The sequence below is a fragment of the Gekko japonicus genome, unplaced genomic scaffold, assembly GCF_001447785.1.
Source record: "Gekko japonicus isolate JY-2015 unplaced genomic scaffold, Gekko_japonicus_V1.1 scaffold3718, whole genome shotgun sequence".
Lineage (NCBI taxonomy): Eukaryota > Metazoa > Chordata > Lepidosauria > Squamata > Gekkonidae > Gekko > Gekko japonicus.
This window is the reverse complement of record NW_015169287.1, coordinates 67796-94694: the sequence shown is the minus strand read 5'-3', so window position 1 is coordinate 94694 and position 26899 is coordinate 67796. Positions and strand designations below refer to the sequence as shown.

Genomic DNA, 26899 nt, shown 5'->3' with positions numbered 1-26899 from the left:
AGGTCTGCTAAATACAACTGGGGTTGCCAGCCTCCAGGGGGGGCCTGGAGATCTCCCGCTTTTACAACTGATCTCCAGCTGACAGAGATCAGCTCCCCTGGAGGAAATGGCTGCGTTAGAGGGTGGGCTGGACTCTATGGCATTGTACCATGCTGAGGCCCCTCCCCTCCCCAAATCCCACCCTCTCCTGGATCCGCCCCCAAAGTCACCAGGTATTTTCCAGCCCAGACCTGGCAACCCTAAGTACAACTCATAGCAACTGCTCCAGCTGCCGAGGGGTACTCCTGGTTTTCCTGGCACCTTTGCCCAATGAATCACTTTCCCCATGTTACATTTCAGGGAGATGCAAAGGAAGCCTTTGAAGAAAATTGTTAGCATGCAGACACAAGCCCAGGAGACTTCCGGATTTCATCTCAAAGTGAAAACAGGTGGTGACAGATTCCGTTGAGAGATGCGCCATGAGATTAAACTTTCTATTAAACATTTAAAAATAATAATAATAATAAAAAAGTAAAAAAGAAATGTTGGGCCGGCTAACACAATTAGTTTTAGAATCTGGCACAGGGAAGGAGTTTGCAGAGCGAATGATGAGAGCTGGCAGGAGCAGCCGAGCCTTCAATGTGGTGCACGGGGGCACTGTGGTGTCCGCTGACACCTTTTCTGGCACCCACCAAGTTGTTTTTAGGAAGTGGGCAGTGCCAGGTAGGGTTTTTGCCCAGCAGGGATTCTGATTGACTATTGGAGCTTTGATTGGCTGCTCAAATTTTTTAAAAAGGTTGCTTTGGCAGCAGTTGCCACCACAACACAAAGATCCTGTGGCAGTGAATTCAAAGAGTGATTCACACATGGAATTCACTGCCACAGGAGGTGGCGGCGGCTACAAGCATGGACGGCTTCAAAAGGGAATTAGATAAGCATATGGAGCAGAGGTCCATCAGTGGCTATTAGCCACAAGGTATAGATAGGGGCTCTGGGGCAAGTGATGCTCTGTCTTCTTGGTGCTTGGGGGGGGGGCAACAGTGGGAGGGCTTCTAATGTCCTGGCCCCACTGGTGGACCTCCTGATGGCACCTGGTATTTCTGGCCACTGTGTGACACAGAGTGTTGGACTGGATGGGCCTTTGGCCTGATCCAACATTGGCGTCTCTTATGTTCTTATGTTTATCTGCAGTGTGCTACTGAAGCTAAGCTTTGGCAATCATTTTTGTGGCCGGCTCCGCCTCCTGTGGCGGCCATTTTTATAGCAGCCGTTTTGTGGCTCTGTCCAGTGTTCCCTCTAAGCTGAGCTAGTGTGAGCTAGCTCACAGTTTTTAGCCTCCGGCTCACACATTTTTGTTTGGAAGGAGGGCTCCAGAGCAAAGTAATTTATGCAGTCGCTAAATTGCTCGGTCACAACTTTCATGCCAGTAGAAGACTCCACAGCTTAGAGGGAGCATTGGTGCCCACCATGCCATGTCAGAATTCCAAATGTGCCTGCAGGCTTAAAGACGTTGGGGACCCCCGATCCATGGTGTGAGAAGAGATGGGGTGTTACAAATACACTAGCTCATCCTCACTCACCAGTCCCTTTTTTCTCTGCATGATGCTTTAACGGAAAACATTTGCCTGGTCTGCTATGCTCAGCTCTCTAGGGTTAGCTGCGCACACCTCTTGCTACAAAAATAAACAGCCATCAGTTCTCAAGGGGATCTTGCCCCAACCCTGTTTTCGTAGCCTCAGCCCTTGCATGTATGATCCAGGAATGATGCTACTGATCTCCCATAGAGGTAAAGGTAAAGGTTCCCTTGCTCGAAAGCCAGTCGAGTCCAACTCTAGGGTTGCAGTGCTCATCTCCGTTTCAAAGCCGAAGAGCCAGCGCTGTCCGAAGACGTTTTCGTGGTCATGTGGCCGGCATGACTAAACACTAAGGCGCATGGAACGCTGTTACCTTCCCACTGAAGATCTCCCATACAGGGGTGTTATCGCTTGAAAACTTTGGAGGAAAGATACAATATAGATGCCAAGTATTATATTTTGCCCTGACCTGAATGACCTAGGCTAGTCTGATCTCATCAAATCTCAGAAGCTAAGTGGGGTCAGCCCCAGTTAGTATTTGGAGGGGAGACCACCAAGGAAGTCCAGGGTTGCTACGCAGAGGCAGGCAACGGCAAGCCACCTCTGTGCGTCTCTCGCCTTGCAAACCCAATGGCATTGCCATAAGCAGGCTGGGACTTGACTGCGCTTTCCCCCACATTATATTTTGGAGTGGAATTTTCCCAGGGCCAGTCTTTGGCCGGGCCTCCGGAGAAGGAAATTCGATGCCAAGCAATGCAAAAAACTCTACTTAGTGAGCGAAAATTCTACTTTGTGAGCTACCGGCATTAAAATTGTGAGCGAGCCATTTGACTGCTGCATCAATTAGTTTGGTCTGGAGCCCCATCCTTCCTGAGCGGAGGCAAAAAATGTGTCAGCCGGAGACTAAAAAACTGTGAGTTAGCTCACACCAACTCAGATTAGAGGAAACAATGATGCCAGGGTGGCAGCGAAAACCTAGCTAGAGCCAGGGTACCCACCTCTAAGCCTTACCCGAATATGCTCCATGTCATCAACGTACACACCGTTCACCTCAAGAATCCGGTCACACTCTCTGAGCCCTTTGCGGTGGGCCAGGCTCCCCGACTTCACGTGCCGGACGAGATGCCCGCTGTTGCCCACTTCTTGACGCAGCCAGAAGCCAAAGTCCTCACCCTCTTCTTTCTTCAGAAAGCAGAAGCGCAGCTGCAAAGCTCCTTCTGGCTCTGAGGAGGACAAGAGAGGACATGCTGTAGCCAGAATAGGTGGTGGGAAGGGGCAGGGCTATTTTTGGACAGGAACGCACAGGAACGGAGTTCCGGCTGGCTCCTGAGTTGGCCCCGCCCAGCAGGAACTCATTAGCATAATAGGCCACACCCAACAGCAGAAACTCATCAGGATTGGCTACATTAGGGGCGTGTGGCCTAACATGCAAAGGAGTCCCTGCTACAAAAAAAGGCCCTGGGTTTTGACAACAAACAAGGTAAACAGAATAAGAAGCAAAAGGTGGGTGTGGCTGGATGACCACAGTTCTGGTAGTGTGGGGGGGTGGCCTAATGTGCTAATGAGCTGCTCTGTCAGGGGTGTGGCCTAATACGCTAATGAGTTCCTGCTGTTGGGTGTGGCCAATGAGTTCCTGCAGCCGACTTAGAGTGACCCCATGAGGTTTGCAAGGCAAGAGACAGACAGAGGTGGCTTTGCCATTGCCCGCTTCTGTGTAAGGACCCCGGTCTTCCTCGGTGGTCTCCCTCCAAGTACTAACCAGGGCCGACCCTGCTTAGTTTCCAAGATCTGATGAGACTGGGCTATCCTGGACCATCCAGGTTAGGGTGGCCACTATTAAATGTCAAAGGTAAAGGTTCCCCTTGCTCGAAAGCCAGTCGAATCCGACTCTAGGGATGCGGTGCTCATCTCCGTTTCCAAGCCGAAGAGGCAGCGCTGTCCGAAGACGTTTCTATGGTCATGTGGCCGGCATGACTAAACACCGAGGCTCACAGAACGTTGTTCCCTTCCCACCGAAGTGGTACCTATTTATCTACTTGCAATTTCTTGCTTTCGAACTGCTAGGTTGGCAGGAGCTGGGGCCAGAGACGGGAGCTCACTCTGTCATGTGGCACTCGGGTCTCGAACTGCTGAGCTACAGACCTTCCGGTCTGCGGCTCAGCGTCTTAACCTCTGAGCCATCGTGGCCAGAATTAGAAGGCACCAAAGAATCCCTCGCCACCCTTGCTCTGCTGTGGAGAAGGCCAAGCTGCAGACCTCTGGCAGACCTTGCAGTGCCCTGTGTTTCGAAACAGTTACAGCGAACACATGTACAATCCATGAACAGTGTACACTTGATTGTTCTTTGTATATGCGTTGAGTCATTCTCACGCTACAGTCAATGTATATACAGCTAAATCCGTGAAACAAACTCCACATTGATCCAGATAGTGGTCCCCATTTTCATTCATAAAGCGAACGCAAGCTTGCCCTTTCTTACAAACAGATGTATGAACATACAGGCAGGAGGTACATGCATTCACCGTAACATGTGAACACAGCTAGAGGCAACATGTGTTCACTGAGTACCGTTATGTGTGTTTTCAAATAATCACATGGTCAGCTCAGCTGTACATGGATTGAATAGAACATGGGCAGTGTTCCCTCTAAGCTAAGTTAGTGTGAGCTAGCTCACAGTTTTTTAGCCTCCGGCTCACACATTTTTGTCTTAGCTCAGGAAGGATGGCTCCAGAGCACACTAATCTTTGCAGTAGCCAAATCGCTCACTTACAACTTTAATGCCAGTAGCCAGGGCTTTTTTTGCAGAAAAAGCCCAGCAGAAACTCATTAGCATAATAGGCCACACCCAACAGCAGGAACTCATTAGCACAATAGGCCACACCCAACAGCAGGAACTTGTTAGCATAATAGGCCACACCCTGTCAACGCAGCTCATTAGCATATTAGGACACACCTTCCCTGCCCCGGCACCCCGTGGCTGCAGGGAGCCCAGGCAAGCCAGCCCTTGGACAGGCCGGGGAAAGCACGGGGAGGCATTTAGGGCCCCCTGGCCTACCTGCCTCAGAGTCACAGGGGTGGGGGTCACTCTCCAGGCCTTCCTTCTGTAGCCACACACGCAGAGGTTTTGGCTGTAGTGGGTGTGGCCAACTCTGAAGCCGCCTGAACTCCGTTCCTGTGCGGTCCTGCCCCAAAATAGCCCTCCCAGTTGCTCACAAAGAAGAATCTTTGCTCACAAAACTCCACAGCTTAGAGGGAGCATTGAACATGGGCATTACCTATTTCACAAATAAAGAAAAATCATGTGCGCACTGTACATGGATTGTATGTGTGCTCACTGTAACTTGTGAACAGGATTAGGTGGGACAGCTGGTTATTATGCTGTGCTCTCCGTCATAATTTCCTGAATCACTAACAACCAAGGCTTTTTTTTAAATTAAAACTACACAACCCAAAAGGTTTATTTTAGAGAGAAATGTTAACCCTGAGGGCACTGCGACCCTATGTGTTTCTATATGAGTCACTATTTTGAGTACGCTTCCTGGCAAGTCTGGATCAGTGATTCATACATAGATACAACAGGAAGCCTCCTCCGAGGATATGGAGAATTCTGCTGCACCTCTACTTCAGGAATAACTGAATGATTCCAATTAATTCCAGTCAGTACAGAGATGGGCCAGAGTTACCTGTCCCAGAAGAGGCTGATTGGAAAGAGGTGAGGTCAGGGTAGTGACTCATGCAGAGACAGAGCAGGCACCCTCCTCAGTGGATGACGGTTCCAATCATGCCTAATAAAGCAAAGCTACCTGGCCCTAGGGGAGGCTGATTGGAAGGGAGGATGAAGGGAAGAGAAGTGACTCGTGTAGAGAGGCTATAGGCAACCCCCGCCGTGAGCTGATATTTTGGGCTCTCAGAAGCCTGTAATTATTGAACTGAGTTCTTGGGACATGTTGCTTCACCGGTGGGACCACCTGGGGACAGACAGGTGCTGAAACATACCACTCCCTTGGTGGACCACGGACGACAGGAGCAAGCTGAACCAGGCAGTGTTCCCTCTAAGCTGAGTTAGTGTGAGCTAGCTCCCAGTTTTTTAGCCTCCAGCTCATGCATTTTTGCCTTAGCTCAGGAAGGATGGCTCTGGAGCAAACTAATTTATGCAGTAGCCAAATCGCTTGCTCACAACCTTAATGCCAGTAGCTCACAAAGTAGAGTTTTTGCTCACAAGACTCACAAGAGGAGGAGGAGGAGGAGATTGGATATATACCCTGCCCTTCACTCAGAGTTTCAGAGCGGCTTACAGACTCCTTTCCCTTCCCCTCCCCACAACAGACACCCTGTGAGGTAGGCGGGGCTGAGAGCGCTCTTTCCAGAACTGCCCTTTCAAAGACAGCTCTTATCAGAACTACGGCTTGCCCAAGGTCATCCAGCAGCTGCAAGTGGAAGAGTGGAGAATCAAACCGGTTCTCCCAGATTAGAGTCCTCACACTTAACCACTACACCAAACTGGTGGACTTAACCGCTACACCAAACTACACCAAACCTTAGAAGGAGCATTGGATCCAGGCTGTGTCAGCTGTAAGGACGAATGAAAGATCAACTTGCTGCAAGGCTGTTTTGACCTCTCAGTCCACCCCTGTGCCCAGCCCCCAGTCTGGGATTGAATGCCCGAGTTTCTTAAGCATTCTTGTTAATCCCACCCTGATTGTGCCCAGGAAGGGAAGAAGGAGAAGAAGAAGAGAAGAGAAGAGATTGGGATTTATACCCCGCCCTTCACTTGGAGTCTCAGAGCGGCTTACGAACTCCTTTCCCTTCCCTTCCCCACAACAGACACCCTGTGAGCAATGTTCCCTCTAAGCTGTGGAGTCTTGTGAGCAAAAATTCTACTTTGTGAGCTACAGGCATTAAAGCTGTGAGTGAGCGATTTGGTTACTGCATAAATTAGTTTTCTCTGGAGCCATCCTTCCTGAGCCGAGACGAAAATGTGTGAGCCGGAGGCTAAAAAACTGTGACCTAGCTCACACTAACTCAGCTTAGAGGGAACACTGCCTGTGAGGTGGGTGGGGCTGAGAGAGCTCTGACAGAAACTGCTCTTTTTCAAGGACAGCTGTGCCAGAGCTTGTGACTGACCCAAGGTCACATCAGCAGGGGCAAGTGGAGGAGTGGGGAATCAAACCCGGTTCTCCCAGATCAGAGTCCGCACACTTAACCACTACACCAAACTGGCTCTCTGTGTGCATTGGGAGCAGCAATCACGCTGGTGGAGGGCGAGGTAAGCCACCCACAGGACCCGTGTCCCTCCTTCCCATGGAACAATAAAGAACGACTGTTCCTGTTGACAAAAACTACAGAGGAAACAGCTGGTGCTTCCTTCCCCACCCACACAGCCAGCCAGCCCCGTTACCCGAGTCCTCCGCCAGCGACAGGGCTGGGTTGTCGATCCCATCTTTCGGGTTGAATTGAAATCTCCTGCAAGATCAAGAAAGGGGGAAAGCGTCAAGGCCGGGTTCCGCTTCCCAGAGACATTTTTTTCAAGATGCAGTCACTTTGGGGCTGTTGACTGATTAAACTTTGGTGGACATTTAAAAACCAAAAACAACACGACCCTGGCTAATGATCTGCCTTCTGACCATTCGACCGATGGAACAGCTTCTGCCCCGATCTTGGCACACTGCGACTTTTCGACATGCGCTTCATGCCACCAGCCCCTCACTCCAGCAAGCCGGCCGTTTCGTGAGCTGGCCCTTTTCTGATTTTAGTTGGTGTGTGCATGCGCGGGAACAGACAAAGCAACACATACACGCTCATCTTCTGTGCAGCAACTCAACAAGAGGAAGGCCCGTGGCACTTACGGGGTTAATTCTGTGGCCTCCGGAAGCCCTGTAAAAGGAAGGACCTGGGGGTTAGTGTGCGGAACACCCATCCTAGGAGGCAGAGGTTCTTTCTCCTCTGAAACACACTCACATCCCTTCATAAGGACATAAGAACATCAGAAGAGCCCTGCTGGATCAGACCAGTGGTCCATCTAGCTCAGCATCCTGTCTCACACAGTGGCCAACCAGTGCCTCTGGAGGGCCAACAACAGGGCATAGAAGCCGAGGCCTTCCCTGATAAGTACCTAAGAAGAGCCCTGCTGGATCAGACCAGTGGTCCATCTAGTCCAGCATCCTGTCTCACACAGTGGCCAACCAGTTCCTCTGGAGGGCCAACAACAGGGCTGAGAGGCTGAGGCTTTCATGAAGAACTTCAGAAGAGCCCTGCTGGATCAGACCAGTGAGGGTCCATCTAGTCCAGCATCCCATCTCACACAGTGGCCAACCATTTCCTCTGGAGGGCCAACAACAGGGCCGAGAGGCTGAGGCCTTCATTAAGAACATCAGAAGAGCCCTGCTGGATCAGACCAGGGAGGGTCCATCTAGTCCAGCATCCCATCTCACACAGTGGCCAACCATTTCCTCTGGAGGGCCAACAATGGGGAATGGAGGCCGAGGCCTTCCCCTGAAGTTGCCTCCTGGCTCTGGGATTCAGAGGATTAGTGCCTCTGAATGTGGAGGTTCCCCTCAGTGTCCATGGCTTGTAGCCACTGATAGACTTATCCTCCATGAATCGATCGAATCCCCTTTTAAGGCTGTTTATTCCTGTGGCCATCACGACATCCTCCGGCAGCCAATTTCTCAAGCCTGAGTTGGCACCCCTATCCTATCCTCTTTTGTGGGCGGCAGTGTTGGAAGAAGGTGAGCAGCTTCGTTTCTGTCACCCCAAACAAAGTCTACCAGTCTCCTCCAATGCTCCCTCTAAGTTGTGGAGTCTTGTGAGCAAAAATTCTACTTCGTGAGCTACTGGCATTAAAGTTGTGAGCGAGCAGCTTGTCTGCTTCATAGATTAGTTTGCTCTGGTGCCCTCCTTCCTGAGCTAAGACAAAAATCTGTGAGCTGGAGACTAAAAAACTGTGAGCTAGCTCACACTAACTCAGCTTAGAGGGAAACCTCCTCCTAGATCTGTCCTGGACCCACCACCAGATCAATTTCTGGGTCTGTGCTGGAGTCCACTGGGTCCAAGTGGGACCCAGATGAGGGTTTCACTCCCTTCCCACGTGACTGACAGCTAGGAGTCAGCTGATCCCTTGCTGAGCATTCCCCCTCCCTTCATTGGGCTGCCCCAAAGTGTTACTTGGGCGGCTTGGCTGGAGAACCTGTCCTGGTTATCCCTACTGACCCTATTGTATCCAGGTGGGCAGCCTTGTTGGTGTGAAGCAGGAGAACAAAGTTTGAGTCCAGTGGCACCCTTTAAGACCTCCATGCTTGAGAGGAGACGGATGCAGCGTAACAACAGGGTCTCAGTTAATTACTCCTAGCATTCCACAATTAAGGACACATTTACACATCGGTCTCCTATTTTGGCACATGTATTTGCTTCACTGTGTTTTCCGCCCCAAATTAAATCCAAACAAATGGTGGCCATATAAGCTTAGCTTGTCATTCCTGTTTGGCCTTTGCATCTGTTCAAACATCTTCATTATGTTGTATGCTAATTTGCTGTTCGCCCTCTGCCATTTTGATGTAGTGGTTAGGAGCACGGACTCTAATCTGGGAGAACTGGGTTTGAATCCCCACTCTTCCACATGCAGCTGCTGGTGTGACTTTGGGTCAGTCGCAAATTCTTTCAGAGCTGTTCTCGAAGGAGCAGTTCTCGAAGGACTCTCTCAGCCCCACCCACCTCACAGGGTGTCTGCTGTGGGGAGGGGAAGGGAAAGGAGATTGTAAGACACTCGGAGACTCCTTTGGGTAGTGAAGGATGAGGTATAAATCCAGTCTCCTCCTCCACTTTGTATGGACTGTTAACTTCCATTTCAATGTATCTGAAGAAGTGTGAATGCACACAAAAGCTCATACTTTGAATAAAACTCTGTTGGTCTTAAAGAAGAAGAAGATAAGAGATTGGATTTATACCCTGCCCTTCACTACCCAAAGGTGCCTCAGAGCGGCTGACAAACTCCTTTTCCTTCCCTTCCCCACAACAGACACCCTGTGAGGTAGGTGGGGCTGAGAGAGCTCTTGACAGAAACTGCTCTTTTTCAAGAAGAGCTCTTATCAGAACTACGGCTTGCCCAAGGTCATCCAGCCAGGTGCAAGTGGAGGAGGAGTTGGGGAACCAAACCCGGTTCTCCCAGATTAGAGTCCGCACACTTAACCACTACACCAAATTGGCTGGCCCACTGGACTCAAACTTTGCTCTACTGTTCTACCCAGTGACCCTTTCTGGAGTTCTTGCCGGATAAACCGGTGAAGCGTGGCTGAAACGACAGTGCAGAGCTTGGCCTTCCTCTAACCGGCCAGGTTAATTGGGTATTTATTACCCGTTAGAGTTTGAGACTTGGAGGTTGGCCAGGCGGTGTGGTACAATAGGGGCTAGGGTTGCCAACCTCCAGGTGGGGCCTGGAGTCCCAGAATCTCCAGATGACAGAGATCAGTGCCCCTGGAGAAAAAAGCCAGAGTCCGGTGGCACTCGAAAGACTAACAAAATCCGTGGCAGGGGAGGAGCTTTCATGAGTCACGGCTCACTTCTTCAGATACCGCTCACGAAAGCTCACCCCCTTCCACCAATTTTGTTAGTCTTTCAGTGCTACTGGACTCTTGCTCTTTTCTACTGCTATGGGCAGACTAACTTAGGTGACCCATCTTGATCTGTTTCCCTGGAGAAAATGGCGGCCTCGGAGGGTGGACTCTTTGGCATTACATCTTTGCTGGGCTCTCTCTCCCTTCCCGCAATCCTCCCCTCTCCAGGTTCCACCCTCAAATCTCCAGGAATTGCTCAGCCCGGAGTTGGCAACTCTAGAAGGGGGCTGTGATTTAGAGGTAGAGCATCTTCTTGGTATACTGAAAGTCCCGGGTTCACTCTCTGGCAGGAAAGGGTCGCCAGTAGCGAGCTACTGAAAGACCTCGGAAAGCTGCCGGTACTCAGAACGGCCGAGAGTGGGATAAATGGTCTGACCGGCTCAAGAACTCTTTTGCTTGTTCAGGACTGCGCTGAGGTTATCCTACAGAGCCGGTGTGGTGCAGCGGTTTGAGAGTCGGCCTGGGAGACACAGGTTCAAGTCTCCACTCAGCCCCCAAGCTCACTGGGCAGCCTTTGGCCAATCACTCTTTCAACTAGCCCACCTTACAGGGTTGTTGTGAGAACCAGTGCGGCGTAATAGTTAGAGCATCAGACTAGGATCTAGGAAAGCTAGGTTCAGATCCCCACTCTGCTATGCAGGAGGAGGAGGAGGAGGAGGAGGAGGAGTGAGACCTCATTTGGAATACTGTGTGCAGTTCTGGTCACCACACCTTAAAAAGGATATTATAGCTTTGGAAAAAGTGCAGAAAAGAGCAACTCGAATGATAAAAGGGTTGGAACACTTTCCCTATGAGGAACGGTTAAGGCGCTTAGGGCTCTTTAGCTTGGAGAAACGACGACTGAGGGGTGACATGATTGAGGTTTATAAGATTATGCATGGGAAAGAGCAGGTAGAGAAAGAGGTACTTTTCTCCCTTTCTCACAATACAAGAACTCGTGGGCACTCCATGAAATTGCTGAGCGGTCGGGTTAGAACGGATAAAAGGAAGTCCTTCTTCACCCAAAGAGTGATGAACACATGGAATTCACTGCCACAGGAAGTGGTGGCGGCTACAAGCATGGATGGCTTCAAAAGGGAATTAGATAAGCATATGGAGCAGAGGTCCATCAGTGGCTATTAGCCACAAGGTATAGATAGGGACTCTGGGGCAAGTGATGCTCTGTCTTCTTGGTGCTTGGGGGGGGGTCAACAGTGGGAGGGCTTCTAATGTCCTGGCCCCACTGGTGGACCTCCTGATGGCGCCTGGTATTTCTGGCCACTGTGTGACACGGAGTGTTGGACTGGATGGGCCTTTGGCCTGATCCAACATTGGCATCTCTTATGTTCTTAAGAAGGGAGGAGGAGGAGATTGGATTTATACACCGCCCTTCACTCGGAGTCTCAAAGCGGCTTACAAACTCCTGTCCCTTCCCCTCCCCACAACAGACACCCTGTGAGCAATGCTCCCTCTAAGCTATGGAGTCCTGTGAGCAAGAATTCTACTTTGTGAGCTACTGGCATTAAAGTTGGGAGCAGGCGATTCGGTCACTGCATAAATTAGTTTGCTCTGGAGCTATCCTTCCTGCGCTACGACAAAAAAGCTAGCCAGAACCCCTGGACCCTCTCGGGAACACTGCCTGTGAGGTAGGTGGGGCTAAGAGAGCTCCTTCCAGAACTGTCCTTGAGAGAACAGCTCTGAAAGAACTATGGCTTGCCCAAGGTCATCCAGCAGCTGCAAGTGGAGGAGTGGGGACTCAAACCCGGTTCTCCCAGATTAGAGTCCGCACACTTAACCACAACACCAAACTGGCCTACTGGGTGACCTTAAACGAATCCCATGCTCAGCCCGACCTACCTTGCAGGGTTGCTGTGAGGATAAAATGAAGGCAAGGAGGACAAACAGAAGCGGCTTTGGGTTCCCATTGGGAAGAAAGGCAGGGTATAAATGAAGTAAGTAAATAAATGAAATCGTAGGGCTGGGGGGACTCAGGCACGCATGGTCTTGAGACCATTCATTTGCGAGACAGTCGGCCCAGGTTTCCCCTTGTCCCCTGTTTCCAGTGCCAGGGTTTTGTCCTGGGAGCAGGGTTCCCTCTAAGCTGAGTCAGTGTGAGCCAGCTCACAGTTTTTCAGCCTCCGGCTCTCACATTTTTGCCCTTAGCTCAGGGAGGATTGGGCTCCAGAGCAAACTCATTGATGCAGCAGCCAAATCACTGGCTCACAACTTTCATGCCAGTCGCTCACAAAGGAGAATTTTTGCTCACCAGACTCCACCGCTTAGAGTGAGCATTGCCTGGGAGGTGTGGAGGCATAAGCAGGACAGGAGAACTGTCTTCTGGGCATACACAGAACGCTGTGCTTTACTGCCAGGTCAGCACGGGCAGAGCTCCCGTTTAGGGTTGCCACCACCTCCAGGTGGTAGCTGGAGATCTCCTGGGATTATAACTGATCTCCAGGCGACCGAGATCAGTCCCCCTGGAGAAAAGGGCTGCTTTGAAAGGTGGACGCCATGGCACTGTACCCCACTGAGGTCCCGTCCCCTCCCCAAACCCCACCCTCCTCAGGCTCCACCCCCCAAATCTCCAGCTATTTCCCAGCCTTGAGCTGGCAACCCTACTCCGTCCGTTTCAGATTCCAGCGAGCACACAGCCGTTCAGCAGCCAAGTCCGAAGACTCGTCCTCTCTTGGATTCATCACAGCCAGAGGTCATTTCGGGGGGGGGGGACGCGGGGGATCGCAGTTCCCCCGGGTGAGGTATGGGGGGCGGGGCACATGATGAAGCCCCGCTCCCTGCTTCCGGCCGCCCCGCTTCCGGCCCTCATTCAGCCAGGAGGAGGCAGGAGAAGAGGGAGGGTAAGTTGCTTCCTCCCCGCCTCTCCCCACCCCTGCCTGTCTGGGACCAGGGAGGGCCTTGGCGGGGCTTCCTCGCACTCACGCTGGCCTTGCAGGTCCACCGCTGGTCCCCTGATGTCAGGGGGTGTGGCATATGCTAATGAGTTATGCTAATGAGTTCCCCTAGCTCTTTTTCTACGAAATGACCCCTGTCCACAGCTATGTCGGGAACGCATTTCGAGAGCATTCACCGCCTTTCCTCATCGCAGGCCCACAATGACACCACCAGCGAGGGTTTTTCCCACACCAGTCAGCCAGGCGTTCCCAGGTGAGCTGGACCGCTTCCCAAGCATGTCTCGGCACTTGCCCTCTCATGATAAAAACAACCAGCCTCTGGGTTGGTGGGAGGCGGGGCGGGGCGAGCCAAGGAACTAGGACACACCTCCACGTGTCTGGTTCACGAGCAGCCTGCTACTTTCCCCAGCCACAGGACAGCAGAGAAAGTCAACACGAAGAATACTTCCTGGTATGGGGAGGTGCCACAGTCGGGGAGGTTTCTCTCACTGAGCAGTTCTTCTCATGCTGCATGAGAGCGGGGTTCGGTGCAAATGGCGGCAAGCTCTACCTGGCTTGGGACCGGGGTATCCAAGGGACCATCTTGTCCCCTACCTTCCTGCCCTGGGAATTGAGATCTCAGGGAGAGGCCCTCTGGACTGTCCCGCTAATCAAAGACGCTCCTCTGCTGGGCACACGAGGCAGGGCCTTTTCAGTGGCAGCCCCGTGATTATGGAAGAACCTCCCCTGCGAGGTGCACCCGGCCCCCTCGCTGTCAGTCTTCAGCAGTCAGTTGAAGACAGTTTTCTTTAGGAATGGATTTGGACTCGTGTTAGCTTTTATTGGGAGCTGCGGTGGCTCAAGTGGTTAAGACGCTGAACTGTAGGCTGTGGAAGGTCGGTAGTTCAGCAGTTCGAGACCCGAGTGTATCGCATGACGGAGTGAGCTCCCGTCTCTAGTTCCAGCTCCTGGCAACCTAGCAGTTCGAAAGCAAGAAATTGCAAGTAGATAAATAGGTACCACTTCGGTGGGAAGGTAACAGCATTCCATGTGCCTTGGTGTTTAGTCATGCCGGCCACATGACCATGGAAACGTCTTCGGACAGCGCTGGCTCTTCGACTTGGAAACAGAGATGAGCACCGCAACCCTAGAGTCGGACTCGACTGGCTTTCGAGCAAGGGAACCTTTACCTTTACAGCTTTTATTGGCTGGCAGCCCTAACTGGCAATTTTAAATCGCGGGCTTTGACTTGCTTTTCATCATTGTTTGTTTTATTTACATCGTGAGACACCTTGAGCTCTGCGAGACAGAAAGGTGGCTCGCAAATGTTTTTACTAAATATATAAATAAGGAAGCCTCCTTCAGTGGGCAGTAGGGTTGCCACCACCTCCAGGTGTTGGCTGGAGATCTCCTGGGCTTAAGACTGACCTCCAGGAAACAGAGATCAGTTCCCCTGGAGAAAATGCTCACTTTGGAAGGTGGACTTGACGGCATTATACCCCACTGAAGTCCCTCCCCCCCCAAACCCTGCCCTGGTTCCATGCCCCCCAAATCTCCAGGAATTTCTCAACCCGGAGATGGCAACCCTAGCTATCAGGCTGTGTGCCGCTTCTAGCGCACTGTTGGCACTCTACAGCGGAAGACCATACGGCTAAGGCTTGGGGTAAACATTGCACAACGCCCAGCTCTTCCAGGCGCTTGAAAACTAGGATCAATGCCTTCAGAAGAAGAAGAAGAGATTGGATTTATAACCTACCCGTCACTACCCAAGGGAGTCTCAGAGCGGCTCACAAACTCCTTTCCCTTCCCCTCCCCACAATAGACACCCTGTGAGGTAGGCGGGGCTGAGAGAGCTCTGACAGAAACGGCTCTTTTCCAAGGACAGCTCTGCCAGAACTATGGCTTGCCCAAGGTCATCCAGCAGGTGCAAGCCCCTAGCCCCCACTTTCCCATAACCTAATCCCCCCCCCAAAAAATATACCCTCGCTTTGCAAGGGTCCTCCCAACATCTGGGAGCCGCAGGTGAGATTCCCCAAATAAGATGCCTTCCTCTGCTGGAATTCCTGCACCACTGTGCAATTGACACCCCCTCCCATCAACTCCTTGCTCATTGCTTTGGAGGAGGGGGCTCACCGTCCCCTGGTCCACAGAGGCTTACCTTCCTTCTGCTTCATGGCTGGTTCAGTGTTCCAGGGACAAGGTCCAACATGAAGTGGCAGCTTAAACCGGAGACCAGACCCCGCCTTCTTGAAGAGATCGCGGAAGCTTAATGTTTAAACTGGGCGGGAGTCTTCTGCCTAACCTGGCCACCTCCTTCCCATCCCAGAAGTGGATCAAGGAAATATAAAAAAAAGGAACCTAGCAAGAGAGATCTGCAGGGTATGGCACTGACGTTTCCAAACATGGGAAGCAACTGCCCGCAGCGCTGGAAGACAGATTTGCGGCAAGCAGGGGTCGTTTCCTGCAGGAGCACACAGGAGCGGAGCTCCGGCAGTAAAGAGCCCAGGGGGTGGGCATATGCAACGAGCCCCACCCCCTGCTCCCAGCAGCCCTCAGTCAGAGCAAGAAGCAGCCAGGTAAGTTGCAGAGCCCCCCCCCGATAGCAATCCAAAACAGTCCAGTGGCCCCTTTAAGGCCAAGGTTTATTCAGGTACAAGCTCTCCCTCCTCTGTGAGGGCAGATCTGTGCCCCCCCCCCCCCCATAGCTAGCAATCCAAAACAGTCCAGTGGAGCCTGAGTGGTGGGTGTTGCCTTCTGACACCCTTCTGGTGATGTCAGGGGTTGTGGCATATGCAAATAAGTTATGCTAATGAGTTATGCTAATGAGCTCCTGCACCTCTTTTTCTACGAAATGACCCCTGGCGGCAAGGGAAGTATAGTTTACATCCTGCACATGCTCAGAGGTACACTTGTGCTCACTCTGACTTCTTGTTTATGGTATGCTGCCCTTCTGCATTTTAAAGAGATCAGATTAAAAAGGGTTGCGAAGGAAAGCGTAACAATAGAAAGAACTATGCCCCAGGGTGGAGCTCTAGTTCCCAAAACAGGCTCTGGGACTAGAGTTGCTCTCTTTCCTTTTTAATTCCTCCTATGCAGATTTTCAGATCTGTATCACAGGTCAAATAGTTTTTCCACCCAGTTGTTAGTTGCCCGAAGACACTGGATGACATGGGTTCTAGCTTTTAGAGTAAGCAAAAGACATGCTTCTCTTACTTAGCAGCACAGTTGGTCTGCTGGATCAGACCAACAGTCCATCTAGACCAGTAGCCTTTTCCCAACAGCTGGTATTTTGAGGTATACTGAACATGCTAAGTCACTCAGTTCTCATTTATACCCAGAAGTTAAACTTTGTTGGTCTTAAAGGTGCCACTGGACTCAAACTTAGTTCTCACATCTGTTGTTAACTCCAGAAGGAGGAGGAGGAGGAGATTGGATTTATACCCCGCCCTTCATTCAGAGTCTCAGAGCAGCTTATAAACTCCTTTCCCTTCCCACAACAGACGCCCTGTGAGGTAGGTGGGGCTGAGAGAGCTCTGAGAGAAATTGCTCTTTCAAGAGTAGCTCTGAGAGAACTATGGCTTGCCCAAGGTCATCCAGCAGCTGCAAGTGGAGGAGTGGGGAATCAAACCCGGTTCTCCCAGTTTAGAGTCTGCTGGATCAGACCAACAGTCCATCTAGCCCAGTAGCCTTTTCCCAAAAGCTGGTATTTTGAGGTATACTGAACATGCTAAGTCACTCAGTTCTCATTTATACCAGAAGTTAAACTTTGTTGGTCTTAAAGGTGCCACTGGACTCAAACTTAGTTCTCACATCTGTTGTTAACTCCAGAAGGAGGAGGAGGAGGAGGAGGAGGAGGAGAAGGAGATTGGATTTATACCCCGCCCTTCATTCAGAGTCTCAGAGCGGCTTATAAACTCCTTTCCCTTCCCCTCCCCACAACAGACGCCCTGTGAGGTAAGTGGAGCTCTTAGAGAAATTGCTCTTTCAAGAGCAGCTCTGAGAGAACTATGGCTTGCCCAAGGTCATCCAGCAGCTGCAAGTGGAGGCGTGGGGAATCAAACCCGGTTCTCCCAGGTTAGAGTCCGCGCACTTAACCACTACACCAAACTGGCTCTCTGTATGCCAGTTTGCTGCTATTTACATGCATTACCAAATGTGTTATTCCAGTCTTAGGTTGCGATCACACACGCCAGAAAAAACGAGGGTTGCGGGGCTATTGACTCTGGAGGAATTTGACGTGCAGTTGCGCGATCACACCTCCCTTTGAAGCTGTGGGTGCAGTCCGTCAGTGTGTGATCAGACGCAGCTGCGGGTGAGTCTCTTTTTTGCCGTTTGCTTCCCGTGCGCATAAATGAGGAATCTCACCTCCGCACCTAGGGCCCCCTATGGAGTATGTAATGATGTGCATACTGCAAAGGGGGGGGAACGGCACCAAGCCAGGATGGTGTGATCAGGCCATCCCGACGGCACGCATGCGTGCTCGCGTGATCAGACAGGGGAAAGTCTGTCCTTGCCGGCCGCGCGTGCGGGGGAGTGGGGGGGGGGGTTTGTGTGCCGGTTCCCCCCCCCCCCCATGCATTTAACCGAGGGATCGATGCACCTCCGCACTGAGGGCTCCCTATGGAGTTTGCAGTGATGTGCATCCTGCGAGGGTGGGGGGAGGGAAACAATGGCACGGAGTTGGGATGGCCTGATCAGACCATCCCGACACCCTGAGAGCGAAATGACCCCTGCCTATGTCGAGTCTAATTGTGCGTACGAATGCAGCCTTAGCTGTATTTATTGCTCAGTTACTTATGCATCTTGACTCTAATTACCGGTAGCTCTTCCTGGCAACTAAACCCCCATATGTAATATCTCAGGATATCTGTTTCAATGCACAAGACGTGTACGTCTACGCATGCTAAGTCTCTCAGTTCTTGCTTATACCCCAAACTGAACTTTGTTAGTTCTGAAGGTGCCACTGGACTCAAAACTTCAGTCTCACATCTGTTTGTTAACTCTTGTATTTGTATGCTAATTTAGAAGAAGAAGAGAAGAAGAGATTGGATTTATACCCCGCCCTTCACTTGTAGTCTCACAGCGGCTTACAAACTCCTTTCCCTTCCCCTCCCCACAACAGACACCGTGAGGTGGGTGGGGCTGAGAGAGCTCTGACAGAAACTGCTCTTTTTCAAGGACAGCTGTGCCAGAGCTTGTGACTGACCCAAGGTCTCATCAGCAGGTGCAAGTGAAGGAGTGGGGAATCAAACCCCGTTCTCCCAGATTAGAGTCTGCACAGTTAACCACTACACCAAACTGGTTCTTTACTGCCATTCACAGATCTTAAGAACCACCTTAATCCAATCTCAGCTATAACCGCCCAGTTACTTATGCATCTTGATTCCAACTAGCCGTTCCTGGCAACTAACCCCTCCACCCTCTCTTCCTATGTGTAATGGTTAAGGAAATTCACTTCAGAACATAACGTAAGAACATAAGAGACGCCAATGTTGGATCAGGCCAAAGGCCCATCCAGTCCAACACTCTGTCACACAGTGCTCAGAAATACCAGGTGCCTTCAGGAGGTCCACCAGTGGGGCCAGAACACTAGAAGCCCTCCCACTGTTGACCCCCCCCCCAGCACCAAGAAGACAGAATTCCATGTGTTAATCACTCTTTGGGTGAAGAAGTACTTCCTTTTATCCGTTCTAACCCGACCGCTCTGCAGTTTCATGGAGTGCCCACGAGTTCTTGTATTGTGAGAAAGGGAGAAAAGTACCTCTTTCTCTACCTGCTCTATCCCATGCATAATCTTATAAACCTCGATCATGTCACCTCTCAGTCGTCGTTTCTCCAAGCTAAAGAGCCCTAAGCGCTTTAACCTTTCCTCATAGGCAAAACGTTCCAACCCTTTTATCATTCGAGTTGCCCTTTTCTGCACTTTTTCCAAAGCTATAATATCCTTTTTAAGCTGTGGTGACCAGAACTGCACACAGTATTCCAAATGAGGTCGCACCATTGATTTATATAGGGGCATTATGAGATTGGCTGATCTGTTTTCAATACCCTTCCTAATAATCCCCAGCATAGCATTGGCCTTCTTTATTGCAGTCACACACTGTCTCGACATTTTCAGTGAGTTATCTACTACAACTCCAAGATCTCTCTCTTGATCAGTCTCTGCCAGTTCAGACCCCATCAACGTGTATTTATATTTAGGATTTTTAGCTCCAATGTGCATCACCTTGGACTTGGCCACACTGAACCCCATTTGCCATACTTGCCCATCCTTGACAGATCCCTTTGGAGTGCCTCACAATCCTCACTGGTTTTTACACCACCCTGAACTTTCATTGTATCTGCAGAAGTGTGCTAGCGCACAAATGCTTATACCTTGAATAAAACTTTGTTCGTCTTAAAGGTGCCACTGGACTCAAACTTTGTTCTGCTTCTGGACATAGAGGTTTTATTTAGCTGTCACAACTAACCATCTAGATCAGGGGTGTCGAACTCATTTGTTAGGAGGGCCGGATCTGACATAAATGAGACATTGTTGGGCCGGGCCCTGTGTGTCATAAAATGTGATGCCCCATAGCAGAGATACACAAAAGGTTTTTTTAACAAAAAAACCTTAAAATAAAAACATGCTTAAAACATTAGCACTCTTGCAATATTCTGTTTATTTAACACTGTCTGATAACCGACACCTCTTGCTCTGAATTATCGCATCAAAATGTCTGTGCTGTTGCAATCTTGAGTATGCTGTTCAGGTGTGTATCTGTAAGCTGCAAACCTACGATGGCGCAGCAGCAGCAGAACTGGAAGAAGAAGCAGAAGACAGCCAGTTCCACTGTGGGCCTGAAAGAAGCCCTCTGGGGGCCTGATCCGGCCCCCGGGCCGCATGTTGGACACCCCTGATCTAGATAAATCTGTCCTCCATGAATTTGCCTTCCAAAAAGCCATCTATGCCAGCCATCTTGTGGCAGTGAGTTCCCAAAATATATCGTGCATTGCATGAAGTGCATCCTTTGGTCTCTCTCTCGAGCTGCCCACCCCCACCCCCACAGCTAGATTTTATACACCCATACAAGAAACAACCATAGGAACTTTTCTGGCATCAAGGGGAAAAAAGAAACGCAGGAACCATCTGTGTTAAGTTGGAACAAAGTGCTTTTAGTATTGTGGAGGCACAAAGGCAAAATCATTCCCTGCCCATTCTCTTCCTGAATCCTTCAGAGTCTGCTTCCATCCACAAGGGCTTGATTCAAACCCTTGTCCAGAAATCTGGTGTGAGACCAACAGCAGCCCAGCCACACCACCCGATTTCTGCTTTTTCAAGAGAAACCACCAACTATCCCAGACACACTTTGGAGGAAACATCAGACACAACACAGAATCCCACGAGGTTGCTTCCTACTGAGTCAGGCCCTTGGTCTATCAAGGTCAGTATTGGCTACTCGGACTGGCAGCCGCTCTCTAGTGTATCCCTCAGAGGCCTTTCCCATCACTTCCGATCAGATCCTTATAGATGCCGGGGATCAAACCTGGAATTTTCTGCATGCAAAGTAGATGTTCTGCCTCTGAGCTACAGCCCCTTCCAAGGATTAGAAGTTCAGCACAGCTAGAAAACATGGCCAACCGAGGGACTAAAATAGTAGAGCACCAAACCAGACACGAAGTCTGCAGCGATATAAAGAAACTGTCCCTTCCCTTGGCCCCAGACTTGGCTGCAGGAGGCATTGTGGCTTTCTAGTGAGGGAAGAACTCCGGGGGGGGGGGGGGGGAAGCCCCACCGCTGTGGGGGGTCAAGCCCTCTGAGGAGGTATCTGTGTCTGAAATGGAGAGGGCGGAAGAAAGCCAGCTGGGGTGAGCCTGGGCTACAGAGAAGAAGAAGACGAAGAAGAGGAGGACGTTGGATTTATACCCCGCCCTTCACTCGGAGTCACAGAGCGGCTTACCAGGGCTTTTTTAGTAGGAAAAGCCCAGCAGGAACTCATTAGCATAATAGGCCACACCCAACAGCAGGAACTAATTAGCATATTAGGCCACACCCCTGACAGCACAGCTCATGAACACATTAGGCCACACCCCCATGTCACCAGAAGTGTGATCATCCAGCCACACCCACCTTTTGCCTCTTATTCTGTTCAACCTTGTTTGTTGTCAAAACCCAGGGCCTTTTTTTGGTAGCAAGAACCCCTTTGCATGTTAGGCCACACACCCCTAATGTAGCCAATCCTAATACATTTCTGCTGATGGGTGTGGCCTATTATGCTAATGAGTTCCTGCTGGGCGTGGCCAACTTGGGAGCCAGCTGGAACTCCGTTCCTGTGCGTTCCTGCCCAGAAATAGCCCTGCGGCTTACAAACCCCTTTCCCTTCCCCTCCCCACAACAGACACTCAGTTGTCAGCTAGGCCTCTAGCTGCCATGAGTGTGTGTGTGGGGGGGTGACTCTGGAATTTTAGCTTTCATTTCTGTTGTGTCTTCAGTGCTTTCCTTTTCTTATCTATGTAACCGGAGCCTGTAACCTTGAGTGCCTGGTATTGCTTTTTCTCCTGGGAATTAGGACTCGTTATTCTGGTGGGCCTTTACCTGATCTCTGATTGGCCCTAAGCCATCAGGAGACCCCCTTGAATATTGTATAACTGTTTGGTTCGCGTGCTTGGAGCCGGTTCTAACACAAATCGTTACGATATCTGCGTCCCTTTCCTGTCTCGATAAACTTTACTCCTTTGAATGAAAGCTGTTGAGAACTAATTGCTGCAAGAGTTTGACACCTGTGAGGCAGGTGGGGTTGAGAGAGCTCTTTCCAGAACTGCCTTTTCGAGGACAGCTCTTGTCAGAACTATGGCTTGCCTGAGATCATCCAGCAGCTGCAAGTGGAGGAGTGGGGGGAATCAAACCCGGTTCTCCCAGATTAGTGTCCAAACACTTAACCACTACACCAAACTGGCCCCATAAGATGGATCCCTCAGTTTCATCTCAGCCTCATGGGATCTCTCTCTCCCTTTTCAGTGATCCCATCTACCTCGTTGCTGGGCATGGTGACCTTAAACCGGGTCTCTCACCAGATTTAATCAAGTGCATTGGGTTCATGCCAGGTCAGAGTGGTGATAGCTCTGGTTCTTAGGGATATACAGCTTCATTCTGCCTCAATCTGAAGGGAGCACTTAAGAAAGCTGTCTCAGTTCTAGAGTTGCCAACCTTCAGGTGGGGCCTGGAGATCTCCTGGAATTAGAAATGACCTCTAGGCAACAGAGATAAGTTCCCCTGGAGAAAATGGCTGCTTTAGAAGGTGGACTCTATGGCATTATACTCCAGTGAGGCCCAGCCCCTCCCTAAACCCTGCCCTCCTCCGGCCACTCCCCCCAAATCTCTAAGTATTTCCTGATCCAGAGGTGGCAACCCTACAACCAGGCTCCACTCTTAAATCTTCAGGAATTTCCCAATCTGGATGAATTGTGAGAAATATTATGAAGGGGGTGGGGTACAGGGTTCAAAAGCCCTGGTCTTTCATCTGATGAGCAGAAGAGACTTACATACACAATGACATCTCGATTTTCATTCCTGCGGTGTTGGAAAGGTATGCAAGGGTAAGCATGTCTGCAAATGTTAAACATAGGTGCATGGGAGGAAAAAAGCGGATGAGGTCTGACAGGACTTTAAAAACAATTCCACCAATACTACCGTCATCAGTGCCTCTTCAGCGGGGGGGGGGCTTAAGAGCTGATGTAGCCAACTGAGTGAAGAAACCAGGCGGGGCACAGAACATCCAGCTGTTTGACCTTTATGAAGATGCAAGTTTCCCCACAATCACGGCTATAAGAGAAACTGCATTTGCAGAACATCTTCAGAGCTCACAAAAAAGTCGCATCTATCTCAAAGAGATTCCAAGCTCTCAATCCACCCAGCTTTCCTCCACAGCCTCATAGAGAGCTCTGTGCTTGCTAGAGGAGGCATTGACAAAGGTATTAGGAAATAAAGCTCACAACGCTCCTCTCTTCCCACTTTGGCGGCAATCCTAAGAATGCTTTTTCGGGAGTAAATCCCAATGGATAAAGTGGAACTTCTGAGCAGACCTACTTGGGATTGCTCCCTTGGTCTGTCTCCAAACAGCCTCTTTAATCATCATCATCATATGGCAGTGGGCGGAGTATAGCCAGGAGATCCAAAGACTGTCTGGTAGCCTGAAACTTTAGCTCTTTTTTTGTGGTAAAGTAGGCTTATTTTTTGGGCGGAGAGAACTGTGACTGACCCAAGGTGGCTGCATGTGGAGGAGCGGGGAATCAAACCAGGTTCTCCCAGATTAGAGTCCACCACTCTTCACCACCACACCAAACATGGTCTTGTGTTTCTGTGGGTGCACGCAGGTCACCGATTATTTGCATGGCAGGACTGCTCTGGAACTGCACCCCAGCGTGCTCCGGGAAAACCGGTTTGGAGAGCTCTTAGCCGAAGCCGGCTGGGCAAAAGGCGCGTTTGGCTGGTGCCTGTAATCTTAAGCATTCTCAAGTTCGAAAAAAGTGAACAGTGTTTCGGGCAGCCTGCCCAAATAGGGTTGCCAGGTGAGGCTGAGAAGCCGGAGGGGGGCTTTCCAGGAGACTCCGGGAGAGGGGAGCGAAGAAGCACAATTGAACTCCAAAGGGACTTCTGGCCGTCACATTTAAAGGGGCCACATTCCTTTTAAATGCCTTCCCTCCATTGGAAATAATGGAGGATGGCGACAACTCCTTTTGGGGTTCATAGAATTGGACCCCCTGGTCCAATCTTTTTTAAACTTGGGGGGTTTTTTTGAGGAGAGGCACCCGATCCTATGCTGAAAATTTGTTGCCTCTACCTCAAAAACACCCTCCCAGAGCCCTAGATACCCATGGATCAATTCTCCATTATACCCTATGGGGACCGATCTCCATAGGGTATAATGGAGCTCCCAGTGGTCATTCCCCACCCCTTCACTTTCTGATAATCCTGAAGCAGGGGAAGGGCCTCCAAACCAGGGGATCCCCTGCCCCCAACCGGAGGCTGGCAACCCTATGCCCAAAGGACAGGGGGAGGGGCAAGACAAAGGCCCGAATTGGCATTTGGATTCGTTTGCAGAGACAGCCGGGAGCCCGGACTGGGGAGAAAGTCTACACAGGCTCCAGTTTTCAACAGTACCTTTGTCCGCACCCTGTGGCTTCCTTCCTTCTCCCAAATTGGTTCTCCCTGTCTGGCACTGGCGTACACCACCTCCAGGAGACCAGGGAGCAGGCGGTTAGAGCGGCGACGGCCACTCCGTGCCTCGGGAACCACCTGTGGCTCTTCTGAGCCCCCCTCCCCAGTGTGGCATCTGACCCCGGTTTCAGGAAGGTGGTCGAGGGCCATGTCTGGCAGAGGATGGAATTGGCAGGTGGTTCCCACCTTGAAGCAGCCACGGCCAGTGGAGCGGGGAAGCTGCAAGCTTGCGTTACATGGAGCCTAATACCAGGGATGGAAGTCAACACGGCTCTTTCGGTGGACGGTAACCGCGGCCCTCCACGAGGGGCGCTGCCTCAGAGCGCCCCCTGCTGGATTTTGCCCAGCATTCTCTTGACCTCGTTCTCCACCCGCATGAACTTGACCTTCTTCCAGGGGTTGACGGTCTGACGGCGGCTGCTCTCCAGGTCCTTCAGGAGCAGGCCGAGGTGCTGCTGCACGCGTTCACGGTCCCAGACGGGCAAGTTCTTCTGGACCACGTTCAGAATGATGGACCAGTAGTCGGAGACGTCGGCCCCCACCGTCAGGAAGACGAGCACCTTGACGCCGTCGCGGTCTTTGCGCAGCCCGTGCAGGGCCTGCTTGCCTTCCTCGCTGATCTCGTTGAAGTACAAACTGGAGGGAGAGGCGGGGGAAGGAAGGGTAAAGCGGCAGTCGAGACCTTTGGGCCCAAGAAGCAAGAGGAGGCTGGGGATAAAATATCCCATAGGAGGAGCTATCGATATGGGATAGTAGTAGTGTTGCAAGGCTGTGCTTGGAGGATGCCAATATTGTATGCGCTGACATCACTTCTAAGTGACAACCTGGAAGTGACGTGGGGTAACTCTAGGGATCACTAGAAACACTATGGTAAAACCAGAGAGTTTCTGGCTATTCCTAGAGCTACCCTCCATCACTTCCGTGTTTTCCCTGGAAGTGACGTATCAGCACACACATCTTTTCCCCCATTCTGCCGCCACATGGCAGGCAACTGGGGCTGGGGAATTCCCACCCCAATTGGGGGACTGGCAAGCCTGGCACGTTACCATTGGCATCAGGCTCAGCTTTGGGAGTGAGTCTTTGTGGTTTGCCCAGTTCTGTGGCAGATTTGCTTGTTTCTTTACCGTTAGAACGCTGAAGTCCCTCAAACTCAGTACTGTCTATTCAGGGTTGCCAACCTCCAGGTGGTTGAACAAACAAGAATGAGGAGGGATCTTAGGCAAAAACCCCCAAGAATAAATCCCCCAGAGGAAAAAAACCCACCAGTCATTAATGCATGAAACTACAGTCTAATTGAAATAAAGGATCGTAACAATCACATGTAAATGAGCATGAATATTCTAAAACACTGCAAAGACCCCACAAGAAATTACAAGTATATTTAACACAATATGAACTACAAACTCCATAGAGCAGGGGTGTCGAACTCATTTGCTATGAGGGCCGGATCTGACATAAATGAGACCTCGTTGGGCCGGACCGTGTGTGTCATAAAATGTAATGCCAGGTAGCGGAGATATAAACGTTATAAAGGATACAAACACAAAGGTGTTTTTTCTTCTTAAAAATGTGCTTAAAGCATTAGCACTTGCAAAATTTTGTTTATTCAACAGGGTCTGATAACGGACACCTCTTGCTCTGAATTATTGCTCTGAATTATCAAAATGTCTGTGCTGTTGCCATCTTGAGTATGCTGTTCAGGTGTGTATCTGTAAGCTGCAAACCTACGATGACACAGCAGCAGCAGAACTGGAAGAAGAAGCAGAAGAGCCACCTGTGGATAGTAGCCGGAACTGCAGCCAACACAGAGCCACACGCCAAAGACGAGACCTGCCGGAAGAAGCTGCTCGGGAAGATCGGCTCCAGAAAGGGCACCAGGACGCCAATATCTGAAGCCGCGGAAGGAAGCCGGATGACAACTAGCCCGGGGTGCTGGTAGGCAGTCACCACCCTGTAGACAATGTGGCCCTAGTCAGGTTAATTGGTTGGTTAGAACCACTATGTAAACCGCCCAGAGACCCTTCGGGGTCAGGGCGGTATATAAGTCAAAGATATAAATAAAAAATAAAAATAAAAAAGACAGCCAGTTCCATTGTTGGCCTGAAAGAAGCCCTCCGGGGTAGTTGAACAGAATACTATCTAATGATCATGAGTTTTAAAGGAGATGCAGTGAAGGTGACAAATAAGCCTATGATTCTCTTCTCTGAATCTAAAGCGGTTTACATTGTGTTCCATTGTGATTCAGACTTCTTCAAGCTATTGGGCTCCGTCTCTGTTCCTATCATGGTCCTTGCGCCTTGGTCATTGTACCTTTGAATTTTACTGTTTTGGGGAGAAGGTATCTATACCTCTTGACAAAGGTTTTGTCGAGTGAAGAGATAAACACCTGGAGTGGCCATTTCTCACGCCTTCATTCCATTCAGCTGCATTTGTCTTTGTCAGCTTTATACTTTATAGAGTTTGTCGTTCATATTGTGTTAAATATACCTGTAATTTCTTGTGGAATCACTGTAACGCTTTAGAACATTCACGTTCACTTACATGTGATTGTTACGAACCTCCAGGTGGTGGCGGGAGGACCCCCCCCCCCAGAATTACAACTGAACTCAAGACAGCAGAGATCTGTCTCCCTGGAGGAAATGGCTGCTTTTGAGGGTGGACTCTGTGGCATTA

At 50.6% G+C, this 26899-nt stretch overlaps 2 protein-coding genes across 2 annotated transcripts in view; both read right to left on the bottom strand.

Moving 5' to 3' along the window:
- Positions 1-24376, bottom strand: part of PDZD3 (PDZ domain containing 3) — a 34664-nt gene extending 10288 nt beyond the window's left edge. The window contains exons 1-3 of the mRNA XM_015416575.1: positions 24237-24376; positions 6952-7016; positions 2565-2776 (exon numbers count right to left, since the gene is read on the bottom strand). Coding sequence (XP_015272061.1) covers positions 2565-2776; positions 6952-7016; positions 24237-24376 — 417 coding nt within the window. The remainder of the gene's footprint in view (positions 1-2564; positions 2777-6951; positions 7017-24236) is intronic.
- The window catches only part of NLRX1 (NLR family member X1), a 29338-nt gene continuing 26241 nt past the window's right edge, over positions 23803-26899 (bottom strand). Inside the window, exon 8 of the mRNA XM_015416574.1 lies at positions 23803-24862. Coding sequence (XP_015272060.1) covers positions 24544-24862 — 319 coding nt within the window. The 3' untranslated portion in view covers positions 23803-24543. The remainder of the gene's footprint in view (positions 24863-26899) is intronic.